General features: G+C 41.8%; 1 protein-coding gene across 1 annotated transcript; it reads left to right on the top strand.

Moving 5' to 3' along the window:
- The first annotated feature begins 332 nt into the window (after positions 1-332).
- Positions 333-26,351, top strand: klf5l (Kruppel like factor 5 like). The gene is made up of 4 exons (XM_006785125.3): positions 333-555; positions 12,144-13,080; positions 15,000-15,059; positions 22,971-26,351. The coding sequence occupies exons 1-4, from the start codon at positions 415-417 to the stop codon at positions 23,147-23,149; spliced, it is 1,317 nt and encodes a 438-aa protein (XP_006785188.1). The 5' UTR covers positions 333-414; the 3' UTR covers positions 23,150-26,351.
- Positions 26,352-27,860: the final 1,509 nt, after the last annotated feature.

The raw sequence follows: 27,860 nt of genomic DNA, 5'->3' as shown, positions 1-27,860 counted from the left end.
TGACACAATCTTATCCCAGGGTGTTTGACGCTGCGGTTCAGTCACGTGTGACAAAATATCATTTAAACTGCATTTTTTTTTAATTCAAAGCAAAAAGGAAAATAGAAAGAAACCTTGGTTAAAATGTGTATATTTCATATGTTTGGCCTATTATGCAGGGGCAACATTTCACCTGGTGCTCTGTTGTTTTCCTGCAGGTGAGTCCCGCCTCCTTGAGTGGGCTGGAAGTCTGCTCTGATTGGCTGTGTCTAGTTGAGCTCAGGTAAAGTCTACCTGCGAGCTACAAGAAAAGGGAGGGCTGTGGATTACACCATAGCATTCAGCTCCAGTAGGGCGTTATTAGCGTTAGTAACTGTATATGCACTTAAAAAACAAATTCTGAAAAAAGATAAACTTGTTTAAGCAGAAACTTTAATGGCAACGAGTGTAGGATTGGCCATGAATCCGCCCCACGCGACTGAAGAAAGGGCGGTTTTCACGCAGCTGAAGCCGGTGAGGATGTCGGGAGCGGAGGGCGCCGAGGACACGTCCGTGTTCGAGGACGTCAAGCCCGCGGTAAGAATCTCCCCCAACCCGCTGAGCGCGGCCGGGCTTCAGGTGAGCCGGAGATCCGGCCTACCTGAGAGTTTGAAGGTGTTCGCTGCTTTTCGCAGAGGATGGGGACCACGTGCCGCTTTAGGCAACACATAGTTGTTTCTGGCACAAGCAAACAGTAATAGTCATGTAACTGGCTGAGGGGCTAATGTGTGTCGTGTTTATCAGGCTGCTTTTTCATGTGACGTGTAGCAGCTCACCTGTAAAGGCGGGCAAGCAGGTAGAAGTCCTGCATAGAGGCGCAGCTGATAGGTTAAAAACAATTGCAGTTTGGAGAAACTTGTGGCAACTTGATGCGCTATGCGGTTTTTTCATCATATACTATAAGGTTTTATGTGGATACAGGGGGGGAGCCATGCACATCCCTGCTAATATACTTTTGGGGAAGCAATACCAGGTGTTCTAGCTTGCTGTGTTGGCAGTTGTTTTTGCTCTCTATATGCTGTTAAATGAAAAGCTACATACATGTTTGCTATGTTTATTTTTATAATCTTTCACATTAACAAGTGAAGCTGAGTACATGTGCACATTACACCTCGTTTCCTCAAATTTTATTCACCATCCCTACCTGTATATTTTTTTTATCTTGGGGTTTTGGTCACATGATAGAGCATCAGGTTGAAATTTAGAGAACTCTGCAAAACAGCTTCTTCTATATTAATCACTGCAGTGCTTTGGAGAGCTCACTGTGTAAGGCTTTCTATGGATACTTCCTGAAATTCCCAGCAAGTATCTCATGGTTTATGTAGATATATACACGAGATACCTAATTGTTTTCAGAAAATCATAAATGCAAAAACGGATAAACGGTACACTATTCACAGCAGAGACATGACAACGGCATTAAAGTTAAATGGCTGTGAAGCATGTGTTGTTCCTGCGTGATCGCAGCAGAGCACAAACAGAAACCGAACGCCTTTGTATGGTGCTGAGTTTGGTCTCCTGCCACATATTTGGTAAACAAGTAGCTGATCCGCAGACCTAAGGCTAAAGCCACTCTGCCAGCTGCACGTGACCAACAAAGCATAGCCAAAGTGGCTTTGAGAGGTTAAAGATGTTTGCGGTCTGTTCCTGGCTTTTATTCCATAGATTCATATATGCGGATACGATACACGTTTCTCACAGGTTGTGTCTGCACGCAATAGGTTCAGCCTGAAACATCATTAGCAGAGTGGGCTGGATTCAGGCTGTGCCTTTCTGCAAACATGGGAGTAAAGCATACATTAAAAGCTTTTTTGAAAAGGCTCAGTGGGCTTTGCCACTAGACGGGTGCAAACATCTGTCCACAGCCATCAACCATTTAGATATCTGCATGTTTGTACAACTTGAATGAAGTTCATTGTGCTGCGGTGCTATGGAGGAAAATATTTGTATTAGATTTTCTAATGGCAGATCATTTGTTTCACGAGCACCATCACCGAACTTTCAGTGGTGACGTTTTATATTTTGTGGCTCTTCTATACGGAACTATTTTATATATTCTGATCAAAAACGATACATAAAAAAAATCAATATTCTATATAACAATGACCATCGCCTATTACGCCTGCTTAGTAGTTAGTTATTCCAGAAACAAGGCAGTGCTAAAGCAGATATTTTTAGACAGGATTACCCTAAAACTGAAAAGCTAGATTTTCATGAACTTAATTGAGAGGAAGAATACTGGGCAAGGAATCGCTTTCTTTAATTGTTTACCTACGCTTGGGGATCGTTACCCTGCCCAAGCACAGTTAAGAGTACAGAGCCCTGGCCTGCTTGAAAAGGTGGGCTTGGACTCGGGCATGGCACATGAGGAGCGGGCTCACGAAGCACAGGACACCAGCGTTTCCTCTATTACAGCTGCCTCAATGAAAATCACTGTGAAGTAATCAACCTCTAAGACATGTGAGAGCACTGTGTGTAGCCGCAAAAAGCTTAAAATGATGAACCCTGTCGTGCTCCGCGATGGCTCTTTTCAATTGTGTGTCCATGAAAGGGAGCGGAGGAACGAGCAGAGAAGTTTTGAGATGCTGGGACGAACATTGGTACTCTGAGTTAAGGCATCATGCTCAGGTACTGGATAAGGCAACTGTGGGTAGTGTGAGTGATTGATTTTTAGTAATCTTTTTAGATTTTCGTCCAGTTTTCTGTACGACTTGGAAAACACGGTCTACCTTGTCTGCCTATCTTGCTGCAGATGTATTTAGAGCACAATTGCTGCCATAAACTAAAGTATTTTACAACCTAAACTGGTTTGTGTTCTTGTAGAACTCCATGAACTGAAATGTAAAATGTCTGAAAGCGTGAACCCAGAAAAAGAAGCGTAGATTTTAAACTGTCAGTCACTGAGAGGATCACAAGACAAAAAAAGCGAGACTTGTTTGTTAGGTTCCAGATATGATCAACTATGAAGGTTAGCGTAGAAGTATAGTTGTTAATATCAACTTTGCCACTGTTTTCTCTAACGGTGTGACTTGTGTCACTTTCGGCGGTTGCGTAAATGTTTGGCTCCTGCAGCCAGAATTCAGCTGCTGTTTTGTTTGGTGCTCATTGCTGTAACATGCAGTGGTCTCTGTGGAATTATGCTAGAGCTTAACTCCAGTGATGTCGTGACAGACGTATGTTGCCCGACCTGTCTGAGCAGGGCTCGCATGTCCACAGGCCGCCCAGAGGCAAAAGAGAGGATGATAAAGGTCGACCTCGTGAGAAAGTCACGGTGGCAATGAAAACTCAGTGGGAATGGTCGAACTCCAGGACCAGCCAGGACTTCGAATGGCTGGAATATTCTCCCCTTTGTTGTTTATAGTCTTGCTTTTCTGTAGCCATCAAAAAAAATAGCGAATGAACTCAGTGATCTTGAGACGTGCTGTTTGGAAAATGTTTCAAAGCAGATCCAGCAGCTTGATCGTCTTTAATAGGTCACAGAAAATTAATTAAAGCAAGTCTGGGTCCAGCTGATCTTTTTAGCTCTGTTTTGGTCCACTAAAGCAAAAAATTTGACTTGTTTTCAGAAGTTAGTGGCTAACTTGAGGCTTGGATTAGTGATCATTGGTTAACCACACGCTTTCTGCTTAAACTGTAGTTGCTTGACAAAGCTGGTGAAAGAATTCTATATTTAAAAATGATCACTTTAATAACTTTAAGGACCACCACTGTAAATGATCATCAACTAACTATTGGTCAGCCACGTTGTAACCTTAAAGTCCAGCTCTCTGGATAATTCATGGATACTCGTACTCCTTTGCGGATCCGTGCTCTTTTTTTCTGGCCTGACTCATAACTGATAACTGGACTTTACTCTCTGGACTCTGGACTCTGCAGCAAGATGGTAAATGGTAAATGGCCTGTGTTTATATAGCGCCTTACTAGTCCCTAAGGACCCCAAAGCGCTTTACATATTCAGTCATCCACCCATTCACACACACATTCACACACTGGTGATGGTAAGCTACATTGTAGCCACCCTGGGGCGCACTGACAGAGGCGAGGCTGCCGGACACTTGTGCCCTCTGACCACCACCAGTAGGCAACGGGTGAAGTGTTTTGCCCAAGGACACAACGACCGAGACTGTCCAAGCCGGGGCTCGAACCAGCAACCTTCCGATTACAAGGCGAACTCCCAACTCTTGAGCCTCTTGAGCCACAATCTCGCCCCAGCGAGATGCCATCATTGCTGTCATGCCGTTAACGTGGGCCTATGTAGATACTTTTTGGCTGATTTCCGGAACTTAACTCCCTGTCATTGTGCACTTTCATGCACAGTTGCATACTACCTCAAAAATGGCCCACAACTTTACTAGTCTCGGCTAGTAACACCCACCTCTTTTGTTCCCGCATGTTTTGGACACCTTTTCATGTATTGCACACTTTCTTTTTTTATATACAGAAACTTATCATGTGAGCACAGGACTCTTGAGTTTGGTGTTACAAATAAACACTAATACTTTAACATTATCCCTTTGTTACTGTTGTCATCGTGCTGTATCCTCTCCTTCTATTTACTTTAAGCATATTGAGACTAGTCCTTTAAAAGCCACACATTCCTTGTGATTGCACTGACGTTTATTCAGCCTGCACATAAATCTGCTTGATGAGTTTGAAAGGAATTCTTCATTTACGTTGCAAAACCACAAATCTGAAAAGCTTGGTGAAAAGCTGTGCATTTTTCTCTGGTAAACGATGTGTCACTATTAGAAAAGAACCAGTCCTTACAGGCATCAACATTTCAGCTAAGGTTTGACTGTTCATTACGGTATTGTTGAGGCATCATTTGTGTCTTTGTCAGTCTTCTGACACACTGCGTTTTTGTAAAAACTTGAACAAATCTGTTCATGTTCTTAAGTATTAATACCGGAATAAGTAACCGATATGAAACTTGTTTCCAGATTCTTTTGTCATTGTATCACCTGTGGGTTTCCTGTATGACTGAGAGCAGACGACAGGGTAGGTTACAGAATAACTTAATGGAGCACAGATCAAGAGCATGTCGCCAGTCACGCTGAATGCTTCCTGAAGATCAATATTCAGATACGGCTTTATAAATATTTTAGTTGTACCTCCTGGGATACGCGTGGTGTGTTTGGGTGTATCCTTCCTGTGCCGTGGTTTTGACCAGACTTGCCTTCTTATGTGAACCCCGGTCTCCCCCATTAGTTTATAGTCGCACAACCCTCCCTTTATATGGCCCTCGCGGCTGACATGCAGCTGAGGTCTGAGATGGTTTTGGTTTGACTAATGATTTGACTTCCAGGACAACACATGCAGCTGAATTTGCATCTGAGCAAGTGTCTGCAGACTACGAGTTTCGACTTGCAGGGATCCCTACAGTGATCGGTGAAAGGAAATTTGCTGTGGGGAAACACTTTTATTTGCGTTATTGAGAAATCTAGGACGACTTTCTTTTGTCTCTTTATCTAAAGTGAACTTAAAATGTATCTATCTCCAGGAACTCTTCTTCTACTCGTATATTTATTGATTTTTTTCATCTATAACATGCGTGTTATTGTGCTCACCTGACTGCCAGTTGTATCTTTTGGGCTTTTTTTTTTATTCAACCGTCACTGCTGTTGATCGCCATTGTGTGTTTTGTAGCCACATATCAATAAACAGGTTGTCTAAACGCAAACGCCTTTGATTAATATGGGAAAATACATTGTAGGTTCAAAAGTCTCTTTTTAATAAATCTTATTGTATTCACACCCATAAATCAGTCTGATCGCTCTGCATCTGAGAGCAACAACAAACCTAGGAACAATTCCTAGCATGACTCATGCTTTGCTCTGTTCACTTTGTTTGGTCTGCTGATGTCAGCTCTACCCATCATGCCCGGCTGTGTTACCATACCAGACAACACATGCCGCCCGCAGACAGTCATATTCTGCCATTTCCTAATGCTTATTGTCTGCAAACTCATCTACCGAAGCTGCAAAATCTCTTTAATGACCCACCACTGTTTACCCTCTCGCTCGTCTGGAAAAACAGTCAAAACTGCTTTTGTGAGGGAAAAACAAAGGCTGAAATCATTTTGTGGTGAGACAAAAAAAAAAATCTGTTATCTCTAAACATGTAGTGAGATACTGGATTTCCTCGGTATCTTCAACCCAACTGCCGGCTAAACTTGAGAGACCATTTTCTGGAAGAACAGGGAACAAAGACTGATAAGAAATAAGAGACAGAAATAGGATAACGTGTGAAAAAGGTCACCGTTTGGGCAAAGTGGTTACAGGAATATAAGAAAAGTGTTATTTCCTTTCCAAAGACTCAGAACGGCGTAGGTTTACACAATGATTAACAGCAAAGACAGAGACTTATAAGTGCTAGTTAATGCTGGTCATTGCTAGAAGCAGAGCTAAAATTAAGATATGCAAATAAAATAACAATGACCACAGAAGGGTTCCTGAGGATTCTGCCTAAATATCGGTTTTGCCCTCTTTTACCTCAGAACTGTAAACCAAGAAAAACAGTCCTTATTCAAAATTACTGTTTGCAATTTAATGTGTCAGTGCAGCAGTATATACAGTATAGTAGTGTGTCTGTATATACAGTTTATTAGCTATGCCACATCATCAGTGGCATATAAAATACCCCCAAATTTTCCAGATTATGTCGTTGTAACAAAACTATGCAATAGTTAACGCATGCTTAAACATCCAGGTAAGGAAATCGGAGACTAAAGAAGGCGCTTGGGTGAATATCGAAAGATTTCTCGCCCTCTTCACTCGTCTTCAGTTCTTACTAAAGAAGTGAGGCAATATATTTTTAAAACAAAGCAAATTCTGCTGGCTTGTTTCACTTTGCCACTTTTACCCTGGAAAGCTCGTCGCTTTCTTGGGAAGTCGAACACGCTTCCATTTCTCTGTGATCATCCGTGCCAATAAAACATCACCGTGGTATGAAAGGTCTTGTTGTTGCCCTGATGACCTTGTCATGATTTCTGCTCTGTTGATTCCCAGCCAGGGAGCCCTGACGCAGAGCTCTGTTTTTTATGGAGATCCAAAGGCGAACGACCATTGCATTCCTGAAAGCCATAAAAGAAAACTGGCGTGCAGACGACGCCATTTGTTTTGCAATTAGCAGGAGGAGGGGGATTGACCCTGCAGCTTGGAGGCTTGAATCAGGATTCACACGGCTACTCCGTGCAGGCGGAAAACGACATTATTCTCGATGATGCTGGCATGCGTCAGTGGATCTCACAGATATTTTAGAGATGAATAACAATATTTATGTTGAAGTATGCCTTACAGCTAAGAAGCAAAGACTGTGGATGTTTTGAAATCATACCAGCATGAGTATGACTGCAGATATGTTCAGTGTATCGGAGCCTCACGCAAGCTTGATTCTGAAGGCTAATTTTCATAATGAATGGAAACTTGAGGTTGCAGTGACTGCGAAGGGAAAAATACTAACAAGTCCAAAGACAAGTATATGCTGCTCTGTGTGAACATTATTACTGATGAGTAGTGTAAAGTGTTTGCTCATTGTATTAGGATACAGTGGGCCTTTAAGAATGGACGTGAAATGGGCCAGAAGTGTGGAAACTCCCACTCTGCCCCATAAACCTGAACACAGCTGATAAGAGATTGTTGTTATCAGGCAGAAGGATTCATAGCAGAACAGTTATACATGTTCTCCAATTATTAACCAACTCAGTCTTTGCCGAGAGATATTCTCCTCATTTACCGCATAAAACAAAAGACTTTCTGAACTATAAACCACTGGACTCCTTTGAGATCACCGTGCTTCTCTTGTCAATGAATTAAAGGCAAAAGAGAAAGCCAGAATAGTTGTAGGGCAAATGAAGGAAATACGTCCTCTTATGCAAAGGAGAGGCTTTTAACCTTAGCCCCGTTTATGGAGCTGAAGTGATAACGTTAAACCTTTCCTGAAGTCTGGTGAGAGTCGAGACAGGAGAGTTTCGCTTCTTGCTTTTGGCGGGGACTCGTTTTAAGTCGATTGCATTTTTAAAGATCTTTCAAAGTTGGCCAACTTAAAAATATGTCCATTCTGTGCATTTCCGAGTAGCTGGTATTCTCTGTAAATGTTCTTTGATGAGAGCCCTAACCTTTCTCTTCCTGCCTTCGTGAAAAGAGCATATGGAGAGCTTGTTTGTGTTTGTATCAGCGTACAGATGCTGACAGGAAGACAGATCAACATCAGTCCAGTAAGGGGACATGACCAAGGGCACCCAAAGGTGACAGCTGCCAGCACCCCGGCACTACAGAACCTGTTTGTGTCCCATCGTGAAAGGAGCTCTCAGTCAGAAGGAAACAGAGAGTCTGTTTTTGTTTTCACTTTTTTTTCTCCCCCTCAGTAAATACCCAAGACTTTCGTTTCACCGGGTGCTCAGATTCCACTGATGACAGGGCAGTTTACCGGCGATGAATGGCAGCCATCTATCCTAGCCCTGCAGGAAACACGCTCTAACAGTAACACGCACATACAAATGTACACACAGAGACATGTGCATATTGCAATATGCAAAAAAGGCACGGAACAACGCTCACGCCGGTCTTTAGTACTTTGTTTCGTCCTCTCAAACGCAAGGTCGGACAAACCCGCACACGAGGAGTATGCTTATTCGTTATACAATGACTTTTTGTTATTGAGTTTGTTTGGCGAGGATTAGAAAAGAATCACAATGAATAATGTGTTAAGAATAAGCCAACAGAAAATCAGAAGCCACGTACACGACACGAATAATACTCCATTTATTCCCCGCTCTCAGGTTTATGTTCTTGTCATGTTTATAGTACTAATCACTGCATCGAGGCTGTTTGAAATGCATGATAGGCATTTCTATTGTAAACCACTTCAGCGACTGGTGCATTTGGCCAAAACTCGGTTTCACTGTAAAATCAGTTTTGCTCATTTTGAATTCATCATAATTTAGTTTTCCCTTCTTAATTGTGCCTCTTTAATTCATGCATTTGCCTATTGTTTGTGTTGTTAATTGTTACCCACCATCAGTAAAAACAGGGATGCACCTTTTAAGTAAATTGAATTGCACGTAGTAGAAATTTTCATGCAGTATACACACATTCCTCAAGTTCAAGTGCACACAGACCAATAACCACCCAAGGTTTGTGTGTGCAAATACATCAACAGCTTATTAGCAGAGTGTGTGTGTGTTGGTGCGATGATGGGGCTGGCACTTGAAGCAGCGCTGCAGAATAAGCGCATTGAAACAAGCCCGCTCTGCTCTTTTGTTCGGTTGCAGGACACGACCTCCAACGCATCAGCACCTCATTAGGTCATTTGTCCCAAATGGCTCGTTTCAGAGCGGGATTTTACTGCGAGCTGTGGATTTGGGGGCGTAGCTCATGGAATTCACTCTCCCACCGATCGGGTCGAGATCAGTTCAAATAATTCTTGTCTTCCAATCTCGAATCACCCCAAAAAGCATCATAACTGGTGCTGAAATAACACGTTTTTGGTCAGTGAACATTATGTTTCTGTGACTGGCAGAGCGCAGTATTTGGTTTGAGTTTGTGAGTTTATTCTGGAGTTTGTTTGTAAAGATTTCCAATCTCTTTGAATCTAATCAGATGTCCCCGTTAGATTAGCTGCACTCATTCAGACATAACTATCACTTTCAGAATTAATCATCACTTTTACTGCTCATGTGGCTTTCTCTCCTTCTCTTCTCCCGACCTTTGTTCTTCCTGATTCCCCCCACCCCCACCTCTCTTTTTAACCTGGTCGCTCCTCCCTCCCATCATCCTGGGTGTATATCTGTCGTCACTGTGGGGATCAGATTTGTCTGGCAGGTCTATTTTTACCTGACAGTGTTTAGGTTTCACTGCACCTTTCTCATGCCTTCAGCCTTTGTTTTGGTTTAGCTGTGAGTGTTTTCTCTCCCCCCCTTTTTTTTTTCCCCTCCTCCTCTTCTTCGTGCATCAGACTGTCGGCCACACCCATGGAGCCAACTCTCTACCTGTTTGTGTGTGTTAGCGTGCTCGTGTGGTAAGTTGGTGTGCATGAACAGTATGAAATTCTGCATGCATATGTACAACACATAAATAGCCTGCATTAAACGGCTTCGTGCATTTGTGATCGTAGACACAGTGTGTGGCTTCTGCAGTCTAGATCCTTTTTTTGTTTGACCGCTTGTGCACTTTGGATGAAAATCAAATGTTTTCTACTTAATCAGAAGAAAATATCTGCAGTTTATTTTCTGCCTGTTTCATCCTGTCACCTGAAAATGGTTCTTTTGTGCTCCAGCAGACATTCTGCTAGTTGTAATGATAAATGCTACCTGTTGCATTGAAAACCTGTGTAGCAGACACCCACACAGTGTCTCACTTACAATTTTCTTGGCCTCCTCCAACTTTCAAGCCTTTTTTTTTTAAATGTAGACCTCACCGTCTTTAAATTAGCGAGAAGAGTACAAATAAAAAATACAGTCATAGAGATGTAAGTACTGTGGATCAAAATTAATGAAGTATAAGGTGAAAAATGGGTTTTATACCCTTCCTGGTGCAACTTTTAGTGAGTAAATTGCTAAAGTGGGATGCCTTCTATATGCATCACTGTGAGATATCTGAGAAATTCCTTCTTGTTCCTAACAAGTTCCTTGAAAATGAAACTTGTTAGGAACAAGAACGATAATCACATCTTATTTACACAGAGCTAATTAGCAACTAGTTATATAATAGGGAGTTATTAACAAATTAACAAACGAATTATCAAATATAAAACCTTCCCCTTACATGCATTAATGATCTGCCTTCTCATCTTACCATTTTTGATCCAGTAGAGTTCTTTACTCCTATAGTTAGAACTACATTATATGCCCTGGAACCTTCTCTTTATTTATGCTGCTATACGTCCATCGGGACCTCCCATGATGCAGTGCATCTCTTCTGTTTCCTTCTAATTTCCAGGTATTTGCCTGGCACTGTTGCATGTCATTAGTTTTGTCTTCTCTTTCAGTAGCCTGGGCTTTTTTCATCTCTGTCTTCTTTCATTCTGTACATCAGGTCTACGATTACAGGCCCCGCCAGCCTGTCCATTGTTGGTATTGTTTGTTGTTTCTCAATATATTTTTTCCCGCTTTTCCCTCTCTCCCAACCGGTTGCAGCAGATGGTCGCCCTCTCTAAATGCGATTCTATTGGACGTTTCTCTGCCTAGTGCTCGGTCACGGGGAAGTTGTCAGATTTGCTTCCTTAAGATCACAAGACTTGAACAGACTATGTAAAGTGACCTTAGATTACTTTGTGCTTGGTCTGCCACTGTGTAAATGAAACTTAACTGAAGGTTTGAATCTATTTGCATTTTTTTTTCCTTACAATTTATTTTTTTTATGGAATTCTACCTGCGTTGCTCTCGCTGTTGGCTGTTTGCATCTTCTTCTCTTTATCCCAATGGAATGAAAATGTAAAACACGTCCCTTCCTTTGTCCCAGTGGAGTTTTACTGGCAAAAGCCTGCTGCGCAGTAAAAGCAAAGGGGCAAGGCTTTCAGCTTTCAGCAGGGAATCATTTGTTTTTAAATGCGTATCACCTGTAAGAGTGTATGCGTGTTTATATAACAATGTCCAGGATTATTGCTGCAGCTGCATAATTGTCAGTGAATGATCATTTAAGCACACAGCAGGTGTGATGCACTCTAAAGGCCTGGAGGCTACAGTATTATAAGGTGAATTCCCTTTTTAGCTATCTGCCCCAACTGTCAGTTGTGGCTGCTTGTCAGGACATTGAGCTTCAGTAGGAAACAGGAATGTGAGCTATGACGCAAGGAGGATGCTGGGAGAAACGGCATCCTCCAACCATGCTGTGCTTCCTTTTTCATGGAATGGGTGTAACTTTCTGCATCCACGTTCAACGAATAATCTCTTAAAGCGCTGATCAGATTAGGACTGAAAAGCACATGAAAAGAGTCCAAAACTGTGAACATGGAAGTCTGTCGTAGATGGGTGGGATCTGTGAGTTTTAACAGCAGCAGTTGTGTGCAAATCTCAGCTTATGATGTATTGTTATTTAAAGGGTGTGGTAGGATATTTGTGAAATTTCCCTAGTTTCAGTACACATTTGAAGTATTTCTGTTAACTTTGCGTCTCTTTTCTTTTTCAGATTCAACTCGAATTAGACAAATACCTTCCCCAGCACAGCAGTCCTCTACTGAGTACCCCGAATGACACTACCGACAAGAAGTACAGACGAGAGAGCGCCTCCGTGGTGGACGAGTACTTCGCAGAGGACAAACCTGTCACCCCATACAGCCTCAACATCAACGTCATCCTTCCCAGCACCACTCACCTCCGCACAGGCCTCTACAGGCCCAACACCAAGACCCTCACGCCACAGCAGATCAAGACGGAGCCTGGGATGGAGGTGCCCTGCTCCATCCCAACCAGCCAGGCCCTTCCGGACTTCACCTCGGTGTTCAGCGTGCCGCCTGTAGTCAACAACGTTTTCATAAAGCCGGACATGAGCGCTGGAGGAATGGTGAGCGTGACCGCAGGATCTCAGCAGCAGCAGCAGCAGCCAAACTTGGACACGGAGCTTCACATCGGACCTCCACCTCCACAGCCGCAGGTCTACCACATGCCCATCGCGAGCAGTGGTGACCTCACCATGACCCTATCGCACAACAGTCCCTCACCGCACGGCTCCAGCAGCGGCAGGACCATGCTGAACCTCGGCAACGCCACGTTGCCGACGACCAACGGCAACTACATGATGGCAGAGCACCAACTGCCACATCATCATCCCGGCTACTACCAGCACTCTCCAAACAACTCATCCCAGCACACAGCGCCACACAGCCTACCGCCTTCGCCACCAAATTCCCAGCCTGGAAGCCCAGATGGCCAGGCAGAGCTGCTGAGCCTAGCACCCCAGGGTCCACCCCCTTACCAGCAGCGTATGGGAGGATTAAAGGTAGCGGGGATGTCTCATCATGCCATGCTGATGACACACGGCCAAGGTGTCTTAACAGGTCCAAAATACAATAGGCGAAACAACCCAGAGCTGGAGAAGAGGAGGATTCACTTCTGCGACTACCCAGGTGGGTGGTCTGTTTCCATATCACTATAAGCTATGGTTTACAACTCAACTCCATTAGAAAGTAAACTCGCGTAGCTGGTTTTAACAACGATTCTCTGAAATGAAAATGAAAATATGAAACTACGTTATCTGACTTCACTTTCATTTGCATGCCCTATTGTCTGGACCGGTATGTACCATTGTGATGCTCAAGGCAAAACAGTTTCCAAAGTCAGCATGAACAAGTCAAACCTTGCAGCTTACCAGGACGTACGCAACACATTGATTTTTGTGCCTCACCGCATGCCCCCAAAGCCCAGTCAGGGGCAGCTTTTGTCTCGCTGTACTGGGATCTTACTGGTGACATCACCTGAAAGCGGCTCGGGGCAGTCGGTGCTTCACTTACAATCTTTTCTAAATTACCAATGGGACACACAAAGCATGGTTCAGTCAATCCCATATCTGCACACACGAAGTAGTCCAATTCCCAGTGTCACCGAATGTAAATAAACTCTATACCCAAAGCAACACACATGCAAATCTTTCAGCAATGCACGGCTCTGACCTGCAAACTAAATCCTCACAGTCATTAATACTGTGAGAGAAAATGTGCAAAAACCAGGCTGAAAGCAAACTTTGCATCAGGTACTTTACTCTTCGTTTTATAAATAATACATATTATCGTTGTTCCTTCAACTGTTCATTGTAGGGCTGGGCGATATGACCTAAAATTCATATCTCGATATTTTTTTAAAGCCGTAAGTTAAGAACAAAAAGAGAGTTCTTAGTCACACTGTGTCCCAGATGTCACACAGGCATTTTTATTTACATACAGCATAATTTACATGAAGAAATTACTCAAAAATAAATTATCAGCATTTATTAAATAATCATGCTCCATAAATAAAAGAAAACAATGTTGTTTTTGTGCATAACAAAAAGCTCATAATTGTGCAGTCAAAATGTAAACTAACAGACGCTGAGCATAATAACAAAGACAGATTTCCCAGCTGCTCTGTTCCCAACTTCTACTGCCTGACTAACAGCCTTGAGTTTGAAATCCTCTTTATGGCCCTTATACACACACAATACGGTAATATTACGTTGAAGCACAGTACGTATCACTCCGCGAGGCTCCAGACTACGGTAGCCGTAATGCTCCGACAATCCATCAAGCGCTGTAGCTCCGTAGCTTACCAAAGTCGTACTAAAACATTTTTTGACAGATTGCTGAGCGCCGTGTACCACCTAAAATCGGTTCGCGGTCAGTAAGCACAACCAGAATTCATACATAAGGCGCGCTGTCAACTTTTGAGAAAATGAAAGGATTTTAGGCCGTGCAGCCCCTGTGGGCTGCATGTCGTTAGCGTGGTTAGCTCGTTAGCGTGGTTAGCTCGTTAGCGCGGTTAGCTCGCTAACACGTTGACGCAGTCCAGCCCCACAACTCGCTAACGGAGATTTGCCGTGTCCATCTTGTCGCTGCCTGCAGGTGAAGCTATGGGGGAGGAGGGGGAGTTGTGTTCAGTGAAGGAGAGGCGAGGCCGAGTAACGTTGCGTAGAGACAAAAGTGGACGAAAGAGAGGCAAACTTGTGGCTCCACAATTATAATTATAACGTAACATGGACTATATCAATATAAAGGATATTGTCACATCTTATATGTCGTATGAAAATATATCGATATTTTTTAAAAAGTCGATATATCGCCCAGCCCTAGTTCATTGCAATGAAGACTACAACCCATTGCTATTCAACTAAATTTGCAGTTAAATTAGAAGCAAGATGTTGCATTATGTTATCCAAACGGTGTACTTTTAATATGTTATGAGTAAGTAAACACCTAATGATTCAGAATTTCGTCAACATCTATGCTTCTGTATGTTGAAGACAGATTTTGTGCTGTGTCCTCCTGGCTTATGATCCTCTGTTATTTCCTCACAGGCTGCACCAAAGTTTACACAAAGAGCTCCCATCTGAAGGCACACCAAAGAACACACACAGGTAAGAAAATAATCTCCCCCGAGGGCTGAAATACAGTCTTTGTTGTTATTTTTGCAATTTTTATTTAGGATTGATTCACCAAACATTCAAAGGTTGGAAGTTAGTTTTTTAACTTTACACTGTAGGTGATGAAGCAGCAGCATGCTGCAGTCAAGCATCTTTGTCATCCTCTAAGTTCAGTTGCTTTAAGCTTATTTATTTATGCTTTGTGTCAGCGCCAGTTTCAATACACCCAGCAACAATAATAGAGATGATGGTGATGAAGAAGGTAAACGCAATGAAAAGAAAAGGCACAGAAGCAACATATTTGAGTTTTTGTTTTTTCTGCGCCGTGTTTATACATGTTCATACCTGTCCACGTAGCGTCCCCAGTGAAAGAGAACAAAGGGCCGAGGGAGGAGGGTAGGACGAAGAAAAGAAGGGTTAAAGAAAAAGAGGAAAGACACGCAGTTAAATAAAAGCCAAACCAGTTACTCCTGCTTTTCAGTTCCTGAAACGAAGGATGGAGGAGGAGGAAGGTAGGGGGTTCGGAGAACGGAGCAGAGGGGCGGAGGTTTCAATGTATTTCCCTTCTGTAAGATGAAACCTGTGAATTCCCCAGAGGCCCCAGACCTGGATTTTGAAGATTTACTCATGCGATTAAAGCCGCAGAGCTCCTCCAGTGTGAAAATATTGACAGAGCGAAGCGTGAACACGTGAATGAACAGACAAATAGAAACAGATCTCTCTGCGGTCATAAATAGATAAGATGAAATTTTTATGGATCCCAGTGGGGAAGTTGGGCTGTTGAAGCAGCAGGATACAGCAGCGCAAAAGACAAACGGGCTTCGAAACACGCAGTGAGAATGGTAAACAAAACAAGAGCAATTAAAGAGTACGCTGACAAGCGTGGACCTCGGTGGCTTCAGCCGCATGTTTCAGCGCCCGTTGTTTGTGAAAAGAAAACAAAGTAACCTTTACAGTATTTACCGTATCACTGGCTAAGCAGTATTTCTGGTTGTGGCTCCAAACCTGCAGCTTGTTACGATATCATGACCGAATGTAGACAAAATTCGGACACTTTTATTATGACCTACAATGTCAAATTTCATATTCTGCCCACGTGCGTTAGATCTGTGTCATGAGGTGTGATTTGCAGTGAATTTATGAGTTGGCACGTGCAGATACCTTTACAAAGCAGAACTAAGACGTTCACATGCCCACACACACCTCGCAGTGCACATCCCATCCTTATATTCATCTGGCAAGTCGATGCGGCTACTAAATGCGTCTTACTAGCAGAGTGCGTAATGAAGTGCGTCACGGTTAGCAGATCCCACAGCAGCAGACATGTCACTGACCAAGGATTCCTGGTTTACTTGCTTTGGTCAGTCCACGCTTCCCACCGCCGGGCTTCGCTTGCTGTCTGGCCAAACCAGGCTTGTTTGGTCTTGTTTTGCATTCAGTTGATGACTCATAAGTTGAGCATGTAAAAGAAACATTGCACCGACTGTTCTGAACTCCAGGAAATGTTTAAGGCAAATCAAAAGAAATTTACAAAGCTAATGCAAGTGTTTGAGGCATATCATGACACAATACAGTATATGTGACACAAGGTTTAGTTATTTTATGAGTATTTCTGTAACAAATGTGATTTGCTGGCCTTGATCGGCCTTAAAAATAGCTTGGCTTATCTATTGATTAGGCATCTGCATACTGTGCTTGTGGAGTGCCTCACAGCTGCGTCCTAGGCCCCCCTTTTATTCTCAGATTTATTTGGGTTGCTGAACTTAGTCACACACATGAATCGGTGCGTAATATTGGACCTTAAATATAAACCAAAAACTATAAAGTTACCACTGACTTCACACTGACCTTTTTAAAGTTACATTACAGCATTAACCTTTCTATAATTGGTTCAGTTTGCCTGTCTGAGTAGAAGCAGTCCACACCTTTAACTCATAAAGAATGCTGTATGTAGTTTTCTTATCAAAGAAATTAAAAATAATCTCTTTTCTAGAGAGATTATCGCTATTTTATTATTAATCTACACATAGTATCTTAACAGGACCTGCCAAGTTTACACCCATGTTTACATTCTGTAGATCGATAGATAGACTGATAGGATTGCAGTGTTTGTTTACTCGGTGTGTATGAACCAGTCACAAAAACAAAAGTGAGACATTTACCGAGCGTTATGTCTCCCGCCGTTTTATACCACCGAACCAGCAGCTACTCACGGTGATCAAAGGTGACAAACTGGCTGTTATTGATCCCGATTAACCCAAAAGTGTTTAATTAGGATGGCTCGTTAACAACTACATAGTAATGTACGCCTGCACAACTGGTGTCAGTCTGTGCGTGCAGGGTTTCCTGTGAAGTATTAACACATACGTTGCATCAACAGTCTGCCGGCACAGAACCTTTAATGTGGTGAAACATCATCCCTCATTTATGTCTGTTTCAGTTCACTGCCAGAGAGACAGGAGTTGTTTTTCCTTAAGGCAATAGTATCAGGAAGTCCTTTGGGCGTGTGCGTGTGTGTGTATACAATACAATATTCTATAAGTCTTTCACAAAGCATTAGTCATGTTTTCCCAGGCTAACAGACATGTGCTTTTGCAACTTACTGCTAACAAATCATTTGCTGTAGACTGCAGGTTCCCGGTCTGGGCTTGCGTTTAAATCTATATACACATAGGGTCCAACAATCTGGTGGCTCATTGAGCTTGAAATCCCCGTAAAGATCTTTATGTTCAGATTCCCACCCACAGATTAAGGATTTGCATGTTAAGTGAAATGGAAACTTGAAATTGCTGTATTTGTCTTGTCTAGTATGTTCTAATGTTCGTACACAGACTTTTTGGCTCCAGTTTACTTTTACATGTGACCAAATCTTTGGTTACTTTTCAGCCCCTCTGCAGCAAAACTTTAAGGTACTTTAATAAGCTATAGTTATTTAGAGTTACTACAAAAAAGATAATAAGACAACTAAAACGAAGACTAATAATAACACATTTGCATAATAGGAAATAATAAAGATTATGTGGCCATTAACATCATCGAATGAGGTTATAATTCAATCATAGATGTACATTTTTGGTTCGTTATATTTTATTTCCTTTGTTCCTTCCTTCCTTATTCCTAATAGCCATCACGTCTCAATCCTGGTGAGCTTACAGGCATTAACCTCTACATCATAAAGTTGCTTAAGGTTGCTAAACAATATATACCATAATATTATGCTATAAGTGTGTATAAGCTTCTTATTCCCTATAATCTTATACTTATATAAAGATCTTAAAAGAAAATGTTACCAAAAGGACAAAGAAACTGTCCTTCATTCATAACCATTGATTAGTTAGATATGTAGTTGCTGCTTTGGTGATATAATTATTCAAATAATGGAAGTTAGTAAATCTTGAGATATAAAGTGCTGATGTACTTAACCAGGACATGAATAATAATATTTAGGAGTAAAGTGTAATGACTAATGTAACGTTAGGCTTACTTATGTTGAAGATTAGACTTGGAAATTGTACAACAGCTTAAGATATGACACTGGCATGATATATTGATGCTGTCACAATATATTAGAGTCAGAATCCGAATACTTTATCAATCCCACAGGACACGTGTCCGTTACATATCCCAAGAGGAAGCCCTAAAATATATTGTTATTACAATCTTTTCATAGATTACACCTTATGGAAAATAAGCAAAACATTTCCTCTAAAGTGCATTTAGTGTGTCATTTTTAATTTTATACAGAGGAAGGGTCGGGCTATGTAATCCACAACATTTAACAAGAGGGAGCACATACAGGTCGCCCATTTGAATGAGGAAGAGGAAGAGCAGCTAAGCGGCCGTAGCCCAGGTGCCCTCTGTGGAGGCGATCGGCATGAACCCCCTGAGGGAGCTGATGTGAATATTGTTTAAGTGCATCGCTATCTGTGCTCATCGGCACGTCTGTGATAACACTCTGCACCTCCCACTGGTTCGTGGGCGTAACCTTGACCGTGGCCTCAGCAGCCACTCCAGCTCTTCACATTGGCTTTTGCAGTTGTGTTGGTGTGTGTGTGTGTTTACATGTGTGTGTCTAAAGAGTAAAATACTATCAGTTTGATTAGGGAACCCTCCAGCCCTCTTTACAAACACAGAGTGAGCTGATAAAGCCAAGAGGTCCACAAAGAGTTTATTGGCGTCCTGAAGAGCCTGAAAATGTTTGCTCTTTGACTCAGTAAAGCCAGGCAGAGATGGTTATAAAATGTTATTATTACACTTCTGGTATACTCTACTTGAGTGTGCATCGCCATGACATTAAGCAGAAGGTATAGAAATGCATTCGGTTAGAAAATCTGTTGTTGTTGTTGTTGTTTTAGGGGCAAAAACAACTTGGAAAAATTAGTTTTGTGCACAAGTTAAGACCCAGATCAGAGAAGTTTTCACAACACGTTTCTGTCATGATTCTGAATGTGTGTGTTTCATGCATTCATTAATATATGTGTGCGTTCAAGAGAAAGAGAGAGATAATGGCTTTGCCGTTTGTAATCGGCCACCTGATCAAACAGCTACACAAATGCCTGTGAAGTCTTTTGAGTGCTGGTACCTTTTAAGAAGCGTCCCTGTTAAGCGATTTAAAAATAGACGGCGAAGTCGTGCAAATTTGCAGCTTCCACTTGAACAGCGCTGACAGCCAGAAAAAGTTAAATTCTTTGTGAAATGTCTCAGTATTGTCAAAGCTCAGTTTTTCTAGTGCACGAGGTTCAAATACCTGATGGATGTGTCAGTTTTTACCTTCTCATGCATGTGTAGTAAACCTCCCACAAACCCATTTTTCCCCCCTTTGACTAAAGGAAGGGATCCTATGTAAGTTTTTTTTTCTTCTTTTTATCCACCGTCTATATATGTACCAGTCAAGTCTGTTTGTTCTGCGTGTGTGTGTGTGTGTGTGTGTGTGTGTCGTATTTCACCGTCCTGTTTGCTGTAGCTTTCAGGGATAATAGTCTGAGAGAGGCGTCTGTGCTTTTCACCTCAGCAGCGCAGCTATAGAGGAAAACCAAACACACCTGTGGGTTGAGAACCTAAACCTTTTATATGGAGACATTTGCACTCCACCTCTTCACACACATCAAGTGTGGTTACCTCTAGAAACAGGATATTGCCCTCAAAGGAGGCTGGAGTGCCTGTAATGTGGGGTTTTGGGGCTGGTTGGATTGTTGAAAATCCATTAACGTGTTCATAATCAGATTTATTTTCCATTTAATTTTTATTTATCTAGAGCCGGTTAAGAACATGAGTAATCTCAAGGCACTTTAAGGTAAAGATGCTTGAAAATAATAGAGAAAACCCAATGATCCACTGAGCCACACTTGCGGTCCTGTTATTTTTAGCTTCACCTGCCCAGAAGAGTGGCTGGACTAACTGAGGACAAAATATTTGGAAATGTGAATTGCAAATACACTTTTTTTTAGGATAAGACGCACAAAATGTTGCATTTCCTTCCTATTGCCTAAATTCTCCGCCCGCCCTTTGCTCTTTGGACCCACTCGCTCCGTTAATGGCTGTCACTGGTGATTGATGGTCAATAACAGAAGCTATCTAATCAGCACAAACAGGGCCCATGCTAATAATGAGCACTTGATGGCCCACACAGCCGAGGAGAGGCACACTCCCTCGACACTGCCTGATAGGTTACCTCAGCCTATCAGGCAGGACTTAGAGTCTTAGAAATTATTCTTTATGGCATTGAATATCTACCGGATCGCTTATTTGGAATGTCAACAACACTACAGTCTATTGACAGTGAGCAAACAGTACAAGGTATAAAGCTATCGCTTTTATTCTACATTGGAACCAATAATAAATCTAGTCTGGATACTTTCCTGGAACTGGGGCATTTCATTTTGGAAAAAGCCATATTTAAACTTTTAATCAGGCCATGAACTTTTTTTGTTCTTCTTTTGGAAAGCACCGACTCAAAGTTGAAGGAATCTGGCCCGAGCAGACCTTTATTGTTTGCTTATCTCCTTTTCACTCATGTTTGTGCTCGGGCCTCGCATTGATTCCTGAACATTAATTTCCACCTTGGCTATGAAAGATGACTTTTTTCTCTTTCTCTCTTGTCATGTGCATACCAACCCTTTCAACTGCGCCTTTTTTTTCTCTCTTTGTTGATGATTAGCTCACTGTTTGGCAAGAGCACGTTGTGGCACAGCAGAGAAATGTTCATGTTTGGGTGGGGTAAGATAACTGTCGTGCTAGATTTACTTAACTCGTTATTCCACAGTGTTTTGAATTCCCATTCTACAGGTTCTCTGTCATTATACCTCCTTACCCATTACTACCCACTACTGTTACCTTGTAATTACAGGAGCATAATATGATTTATGTCCCAGACAATCAACAATTCAGGGACATTGTGCTTTTGCAAGAGTTCAAGTTGTACTTTCTCCAATAATCCTTTTAATTTTCTCTAAAACATGGATTTAAAAAAAAGCAACTGATGACATGAAAACAAAGCAGGCTGTGAGCCTATAGGGTTACACAACGCTAATCTCATTTTTACATCCACGCCTCTGAACAATTTTGTTTCCAGTCTCCAGCAAATGGCACAACCTCCCCTCCAAAAACAAAAAAATGGATTATGTACAATCTCACAATTACATTTATTAATGTGCAGTGTGACAATCAAACACTGCCACACCTGTAACAACGACTCGTGCTGTGCTCCGAGACTCCTGACACAAAGGCCGCTTTCAGTGGTTACAGATAAACTGTCTTATTGATGTTCACCCGCTTGAGATGGGATATTAAAACAAGTCTAATTCTTGCGAAGGCAAAATACTTTGATGATAATCACATTAGAAAGTTGACAGAATGACATAAAGTTGAGCTGATAGAATAAAACTAGCTCCATCCATTTTCTTCTGCTTATCCAATTCAGGCGCTCATCAGTTAAATGTTATCAGAGAGGAGACAGACTGCAGTGCTGACAATGGTTTTGGTGCGATGTTTGCGTGGAGTCTCTTTAGGATTCAGATGTAAAGGAATGATGCAAACACACAGAAAATTGGTCGTTAATCTTTAATGCTTTGAAGTCATCAAGTTTTACTGCAGAAAAACTTGATTTGCTGCTGTTATATTTACAAAAAAAGGAAAAGCAACCTTCTTAACTGTCTCCCTCGTATGCACCAAGTCTGATCATTGAAACTGTAGCTGAAAATGTCCATAAAGTGAGCTGGGATGACACGCACGCACACTGCTGCAAGGTCCTTGCAAAATTTCCTTAATTGTTTGTGTCTTTTTTCATTTTTCTTCTGTTAATTCATGTGAAAACAAGGTTTTTTTTACTTTTCCAACTCAAATCTTTCCTTTCACAATTTGACACTTGTTTTTGTGCACACCACCGTCACAATGGTTGAACCCATTGTCTGAAACACTGTTTCATGAGATTTTTATCTCGGTTTAGTTTCGCTGAAGTCAGACAGGAGTTTTTATAGAAGGAAGCAGTAAACACCAAAAGTGCATGCTAACTGCCATTCAAACAATTTAGAAATACAACTACACACAGACGTCATACAGGCACACAAGTCTTATTGTGAAGGGATGTTATTTTTAGTGCTGACATCACTGTAATATTTCAAACGGCAGGAAACAAACCGCCAAACGTCAAAACACTCAGAAATATCCGAGCTAAAATTATATCTGATAGAAAACACGATCTGGTATGTTAAAGGAAGTTTCTTTAGCATTTATGTTGAATGGCTGAGTGTGTGACAGTGGAATTGCTTTCTGTGGTGTATTCAAGTAAAGTTGGTCATTTGACTGATGTGTGCTGATGTCTCGAACTTGTCTTTGCTTTAAGAAATTTAAGAAAAGACCTGAAGTGTGCAGCTGACGCCTCTGCGCTCTCCTCTTCTCTTTTTGCAGGCGAGAAGCCGTACAGATGCACATGGGAGAACTGCGACTGGCGCTTCGCTCGATCCGACGAGCTCACCAGACACTACCGGAAACACACCGGGGCCAAACCCTTCAAGTGCATCGCCTGCAGCCGCTGCTTCTCACGCTCGGACCATTTGGCTCTGCACATGAAGCGTCACCAGAACTAAACCAAATATACCTGCATATACAGACACACTCCATATCGCATAAAGAGACAGCCGCCTGAACCAATCGGCTTTATAAGAGTCAGAAAGAAAACCAAAATCACCCCCAAGTGCTCTGGTGTTTAATTTCACGAGTTGTCCAAAAATCGAATTAAAAGTTGCACCGCACGTGAAGTTTACCCGTGGACAAACTCCAGCGTAGGTGCTACACCAACGAGTTTTTAAATAAATAACAGACCTGCATATCTGTTGTCAACATGTCGGGTGAACAGGCCTTACAGTTACTAGCTGCTCTTTCACCCGGTTAGTTTCAGTTGTTGTTCAAACAGCAAAGGGGATCCAGGCTGATGATAACAGAACAAGACTTTTGGAGCTGCTCCATGTTAGATAGAAATCTGTCTGCAGTCAGTCGCTGCAGAGTTTGCTGAACTCTCACACCAGAGCCGACGGTTTAGCAAAACAAATTCGACCACTGTGGTGATTTTGGAGTTTGTCCTAAATCACACGCTCTCTCACGAGCAGCTCGTGAATCTCGATTCGAATCCCTCCCTGCAGACTTTGCAATCAGGACTTGGGACTCTGATCAAATCCTGGAAAACTTTCTTCTGCTGCATTTTAAAAAAAGAGTAAAGAAAAAAAAGAAAAACCACCAGCGACGACAACGTGAACTTTTCAAACAAATCTGCTGCCAACATCATCATCATCTTCACCTCTGTCACCGCCTTTTATCGATTGAGGTACGAACTGTAACTAAGCGGTGGAAACACTCGCCTGTCCTCTGTACATACTTGTTTGTAAGTGTGCGTATCTGTGTTTAATAATATGACGAATGTATTGAAATTTATACTTGACAACTTTTTTTTTTTTTCTCATCGAATGTCTTATCCCACTTCGAAACTTCCTTGTGGTACAAGGGTCAAGGGTCTTTTAAAAAAAACAAAAAAGAACGAAAAGAGGAAAAAAAGATCAGTCGGAATCAGAAAACTGCACGGAAAAGTTAATCATCTCCTAGTTCTGCGTGTTTTTCTATACAGGTAATACCTGTTGAGCTCACGGAGCAGCGCAGTGTTTGTATCCATGACATTACCTGTTGCCGTGGCAACGGAGCTCCTATGACAACAGTTTGGTGTTTGCTTGCCTTTTCCATTCAGTGCTGTTTTTCACCCTCTTTCTTTTTTTCTCTCTTTTTGCTTAATCGTCCTGTATTTATTCAACACTTCAACCCAAGAAAGATAGAGACGGGTGGACAGCTCTATTATGTAATCAGGTTTGTTAATACGCCGTGCGCCTGGCACATTACGCTCTCACAGGCGGCCCTATTAACTGAAAGAACAGGAAGTGCACATTCACATGAATGCTTAGCGTTTAGTCGATAGGGCTTTTGCATCTTTTTGACTTTTATTTGGAAAGCATAGACGGCTTTTTGCCCCCACACTGTTTTTGAGCAGTGCTCTTCCAACATGCTTGAGCACTAAGGAAGGGAAACCTTCACTATTCGTGGAAAAATGGTATCAAGTAGTAGATGCTGTAAAGTGAACAGCACTAAAAGTCATCTTCCTGAAAACACGATCCTCGTGGAGATCTAAACCTTCTCAGGGTAAAAGGATTAGCAGCTGTGTCGCGTCCTCGTTCTTCTGTTCAGAACAGACTTAAACGTCTTCCAGTAAATCTTGCACGCTGATCAATAACAGGAGTGCTGCTGGAGTTCATACTGTTTTTTGTTTGTTTGTTTGTTTTGTTTTTCACCATTCAGAGGCAGTGAAATGAACTTTTTCATGCCTCAGTTATAAACCAGCAGGCATACACCCACTACGTTTACCGACCTTATTTTGCAGAGTTCACTACAGCCTGTTTTTATCACTTTTCTTCAAGCATGCTGCTTCTCCACAGACCAGATCCACCACCCACAGAGTTTCAGCACAACCTCATCACAGAGACACAGCCTTAAAGATATTGACTTGGGGTCTGTTGGGTCTTTTTATATTTCTAAAATCTACTGTATAGTATGTTTACATTACCTGTCAGATTTCTTTCAACTGGGGCAAACTGTAAAGAAATTCTTTTGTGATTCTCCTTGAGCCTTTTATCTAAACGTATTTAAAGCGAGGCCACTACATTCTCAGATTATTATTTTAGGGTCTTTGCCTTACAATATAAAGCGCCTTGAGGGACTGTTATTAATGATATTAATGAATTGATTGATACTCGGTGAGCATAGTTTTGGTATAATGCGCACATTAAAGACAAATTGTACTCTAATATAAAAACAGTACAAAATCTACACTGATTATTACAACAAAAGACGACAATCTTGCAACCAAAGAGGTTTTTCTAAGTGAACGGTGCGTGCACGCCCACCCTCTTTAAGCAAATAATCCAAGAACGTAACAGCAGCAGCATTTCAGAGGTCCAGAATTTTGATCCTGTAATAAGAACAACTGCCGTCTGCAGACATGTCAAAGCTGAAAATGATTAAGAGCTGTCTGGGTTTTTTTTTTTGTTTGGTCTTGTCATGAGCCCTTAAAAAAACAAAAAAACAGGAGGGTTAATATATAAAACAAATACAACTGCTGTTAAAGTGGAGCCAGAGAGTGCACGACTGTGTCTGCAGGTGGAAACGTGCAAAGTGAAGCAGCTGAAAAGAAAAACCTCTGTTGTAATCGCTGCTGCTGCTGTTACTTTCCCAGGCGTCTCGTACCATTAGCACTGTGCCTCTTTGTTCTTTTAAAACAACAAACTTTGTGAGCAAATACTCAGCCGTAGTGGTGTTTTCTTATCTGTAACGGGTGCGTGATGCCAGAACATTTAAACAGTCGCATCGTCCTTATTGTCATTTTAGCTCGGCCCTGTTTGCATCGAGAGGCCGAAGGTTCGGCCCAGATCCCTCCAGCGTGTGTTCAGTTAGGGGAAACGCATCCTGTTATTTCAAATCTGATTGTTTTATTTTATTTTTCATCCCAAGGAACAAGTTCTCCTGTCTCTCTAAAGAAGGGAGCTCCGACCACCCACTGTGTACATACTGTAGTTTTAGCTTCATCGAAAGATTTTGTAAATATTTGTTTTACCTCCTATTATAATATTGATATTTTTTTTCCTTTTTTTTAAATAATGGGATTTTAGATCAGCCGTATGTGAGTTTGTTTAATTTTGTTTTGATACTTAATGTGTGTAAGAAAATTATCAAATTGTTTATGTTCCAATTAATAAGAACAATGGTTTATTTTTGCTTTTTGTTTGTGCAGTAATGATGCTGCGACAAAATAATAAAAATGTTCATAAAATAATAGATTATCTGGTGTTTCTTACTTTTTTTCCAGCTTTCCAAACTCTATATAGGAAATAATTGGTGGACACGTTTTAGATTATTTGTGTCGCCGCTGTAAAAACAGTTGTTATAATGAAGAATCACTCTGACAAACACACTTCAGTGCCACACAGCAACCAGTAAATACCACATTCATCAAGTGGTCAGAAATAGGGCTGGGTCGTCACTGATTTCTAGAATCGAATCGATTCGATCCATGATTAAATTCAATTCCTTTCGATTCGAATCAGGGAAATTTTGCCTCAGACAGTCAGAAATATTATAATTCAGATCATGCATCAGTACATTTCCATATTTTTATATCTATAAAACTGACACTTGCGAGACTTTATCAAAGGTGTAAGCATCACAGCGGATGCCTTTGTGTCAAAGTAGCTGAGGGTAAAACACAGAAAAACATGAAGGTGATTTTTCTGGCCTGGGATTTTATAAAAAATATTCTTCAGTAGATCAAAAACGAAAGAAAACCATTAATCAACATATGAACATTACCTGATGCTGCTGAAGTGAAGCAGAGCAAAGCTACAGAGGTTTGATTAGAGACACAGCTAAGCGTTTTGCAATTTTGCATAATTTAAAGTTCTGCTGTTCTGTATTGAACAGCAGAAATGACGCTTTCTTTTCGGTAAAAGGAAAAGGAAAAAAAACGGCCGACAGCGCTGTAAACAGCGGCAGACTTGTGCATAACAAGCAAGCGAATAATGCAGAAAACAGATTTTTAGATGAAAGCGAGAGAGAGCTGTGCATGAAGTGTGATTTTTATCGTGGTGGAAGCAAAACAGGAAAAGTAAGAGGGAATTCATGACGATGTTTATGTGAAGCGTAGTTTGCTGCTTCTTTTGCTGCTGGTTCGGTCAATATTGTTTGGGGAGAGATAAAAAACCTGCAGCTTCAGAATCGGTGCAAAAAGGGCGTAAACACAAAGCGCGGACCGCCGAAACATCGGAATCAGCAGCTGTCGGCTTTCAGCCCCGACTGTGTCCGTGCCGTCAGGTGAGAAAGGCGACATCTCGCCAAAGCTGGACTGGCCATCGGGCATACCGGGCATTTGCCCGGTGGGCCGCTGGCGATTTTTTGTTTTTATGGGCCGATCGATTTTTTTTTTTTTTTTTTGGAAGGGTATAAATAGTGAAAGGTGTTGGATTGGCCAATTGGTCATGATCGACTCTGGGCTGGACCAATTACAGCCGAGGAGGTCGGATGCACCCGCCCCCTTGTTTAGCAATCTTATAGACGAACTAAAATGGAGAACAAAAAAAGGAAAGGAGGTGCAGAAAAAATTAGGGCCAAAAAGAAACAAGCCCTTCAGGCAGACGCTGCTAAATGTGTAAAAATAACTGAATTGTTTGGTGGTAGCTATGGCATAGCTTCCACAGATTTAGCAACATC

Source organism: Neolamprologus brichardi, chromosome 10 (genome assembly GCF_056152115.1).
Source record: "Neolamprologus brichardi isolate AB-2024 chromosome 10, ASM5615211v1, whole genome shotgun sequence".
Classification (NCBI taxonomy): Eukaryota; Metazoa; Chordata; class Actinopteri; order Cichliformes; family Cichlidae; genus Neolamprologus; species Neolamprologus brichardi.
This window is presented reverse-complemented; position numbering and strand designations above follow the sequence as displayed.

Excerpts from the sequence above, each read along its gene's own strand:
- klf5l (XM_006785125.3), top strand. The coding sequence starts at position 415 with ATGGCAACGAGTGTAGGATTGGCCATGAATCCGCCCCACGCGACTGAA. Across the intron at positions 13,081-14,999 it reads TCACTTCTGCGACTACCCAG|GCTGCACCAAAGTTTACACA; the intron begins GTGGGTGGTCTG and ends ATTTCCTCACAG. Across the intron at positions 15,060-22,970 it reads ACACCAAAGAACACACACAG|GCGAGAAGCCGTACAGATGC; the intron begins GTAAGAAAATAA and ends CTCTTTTTGCAG.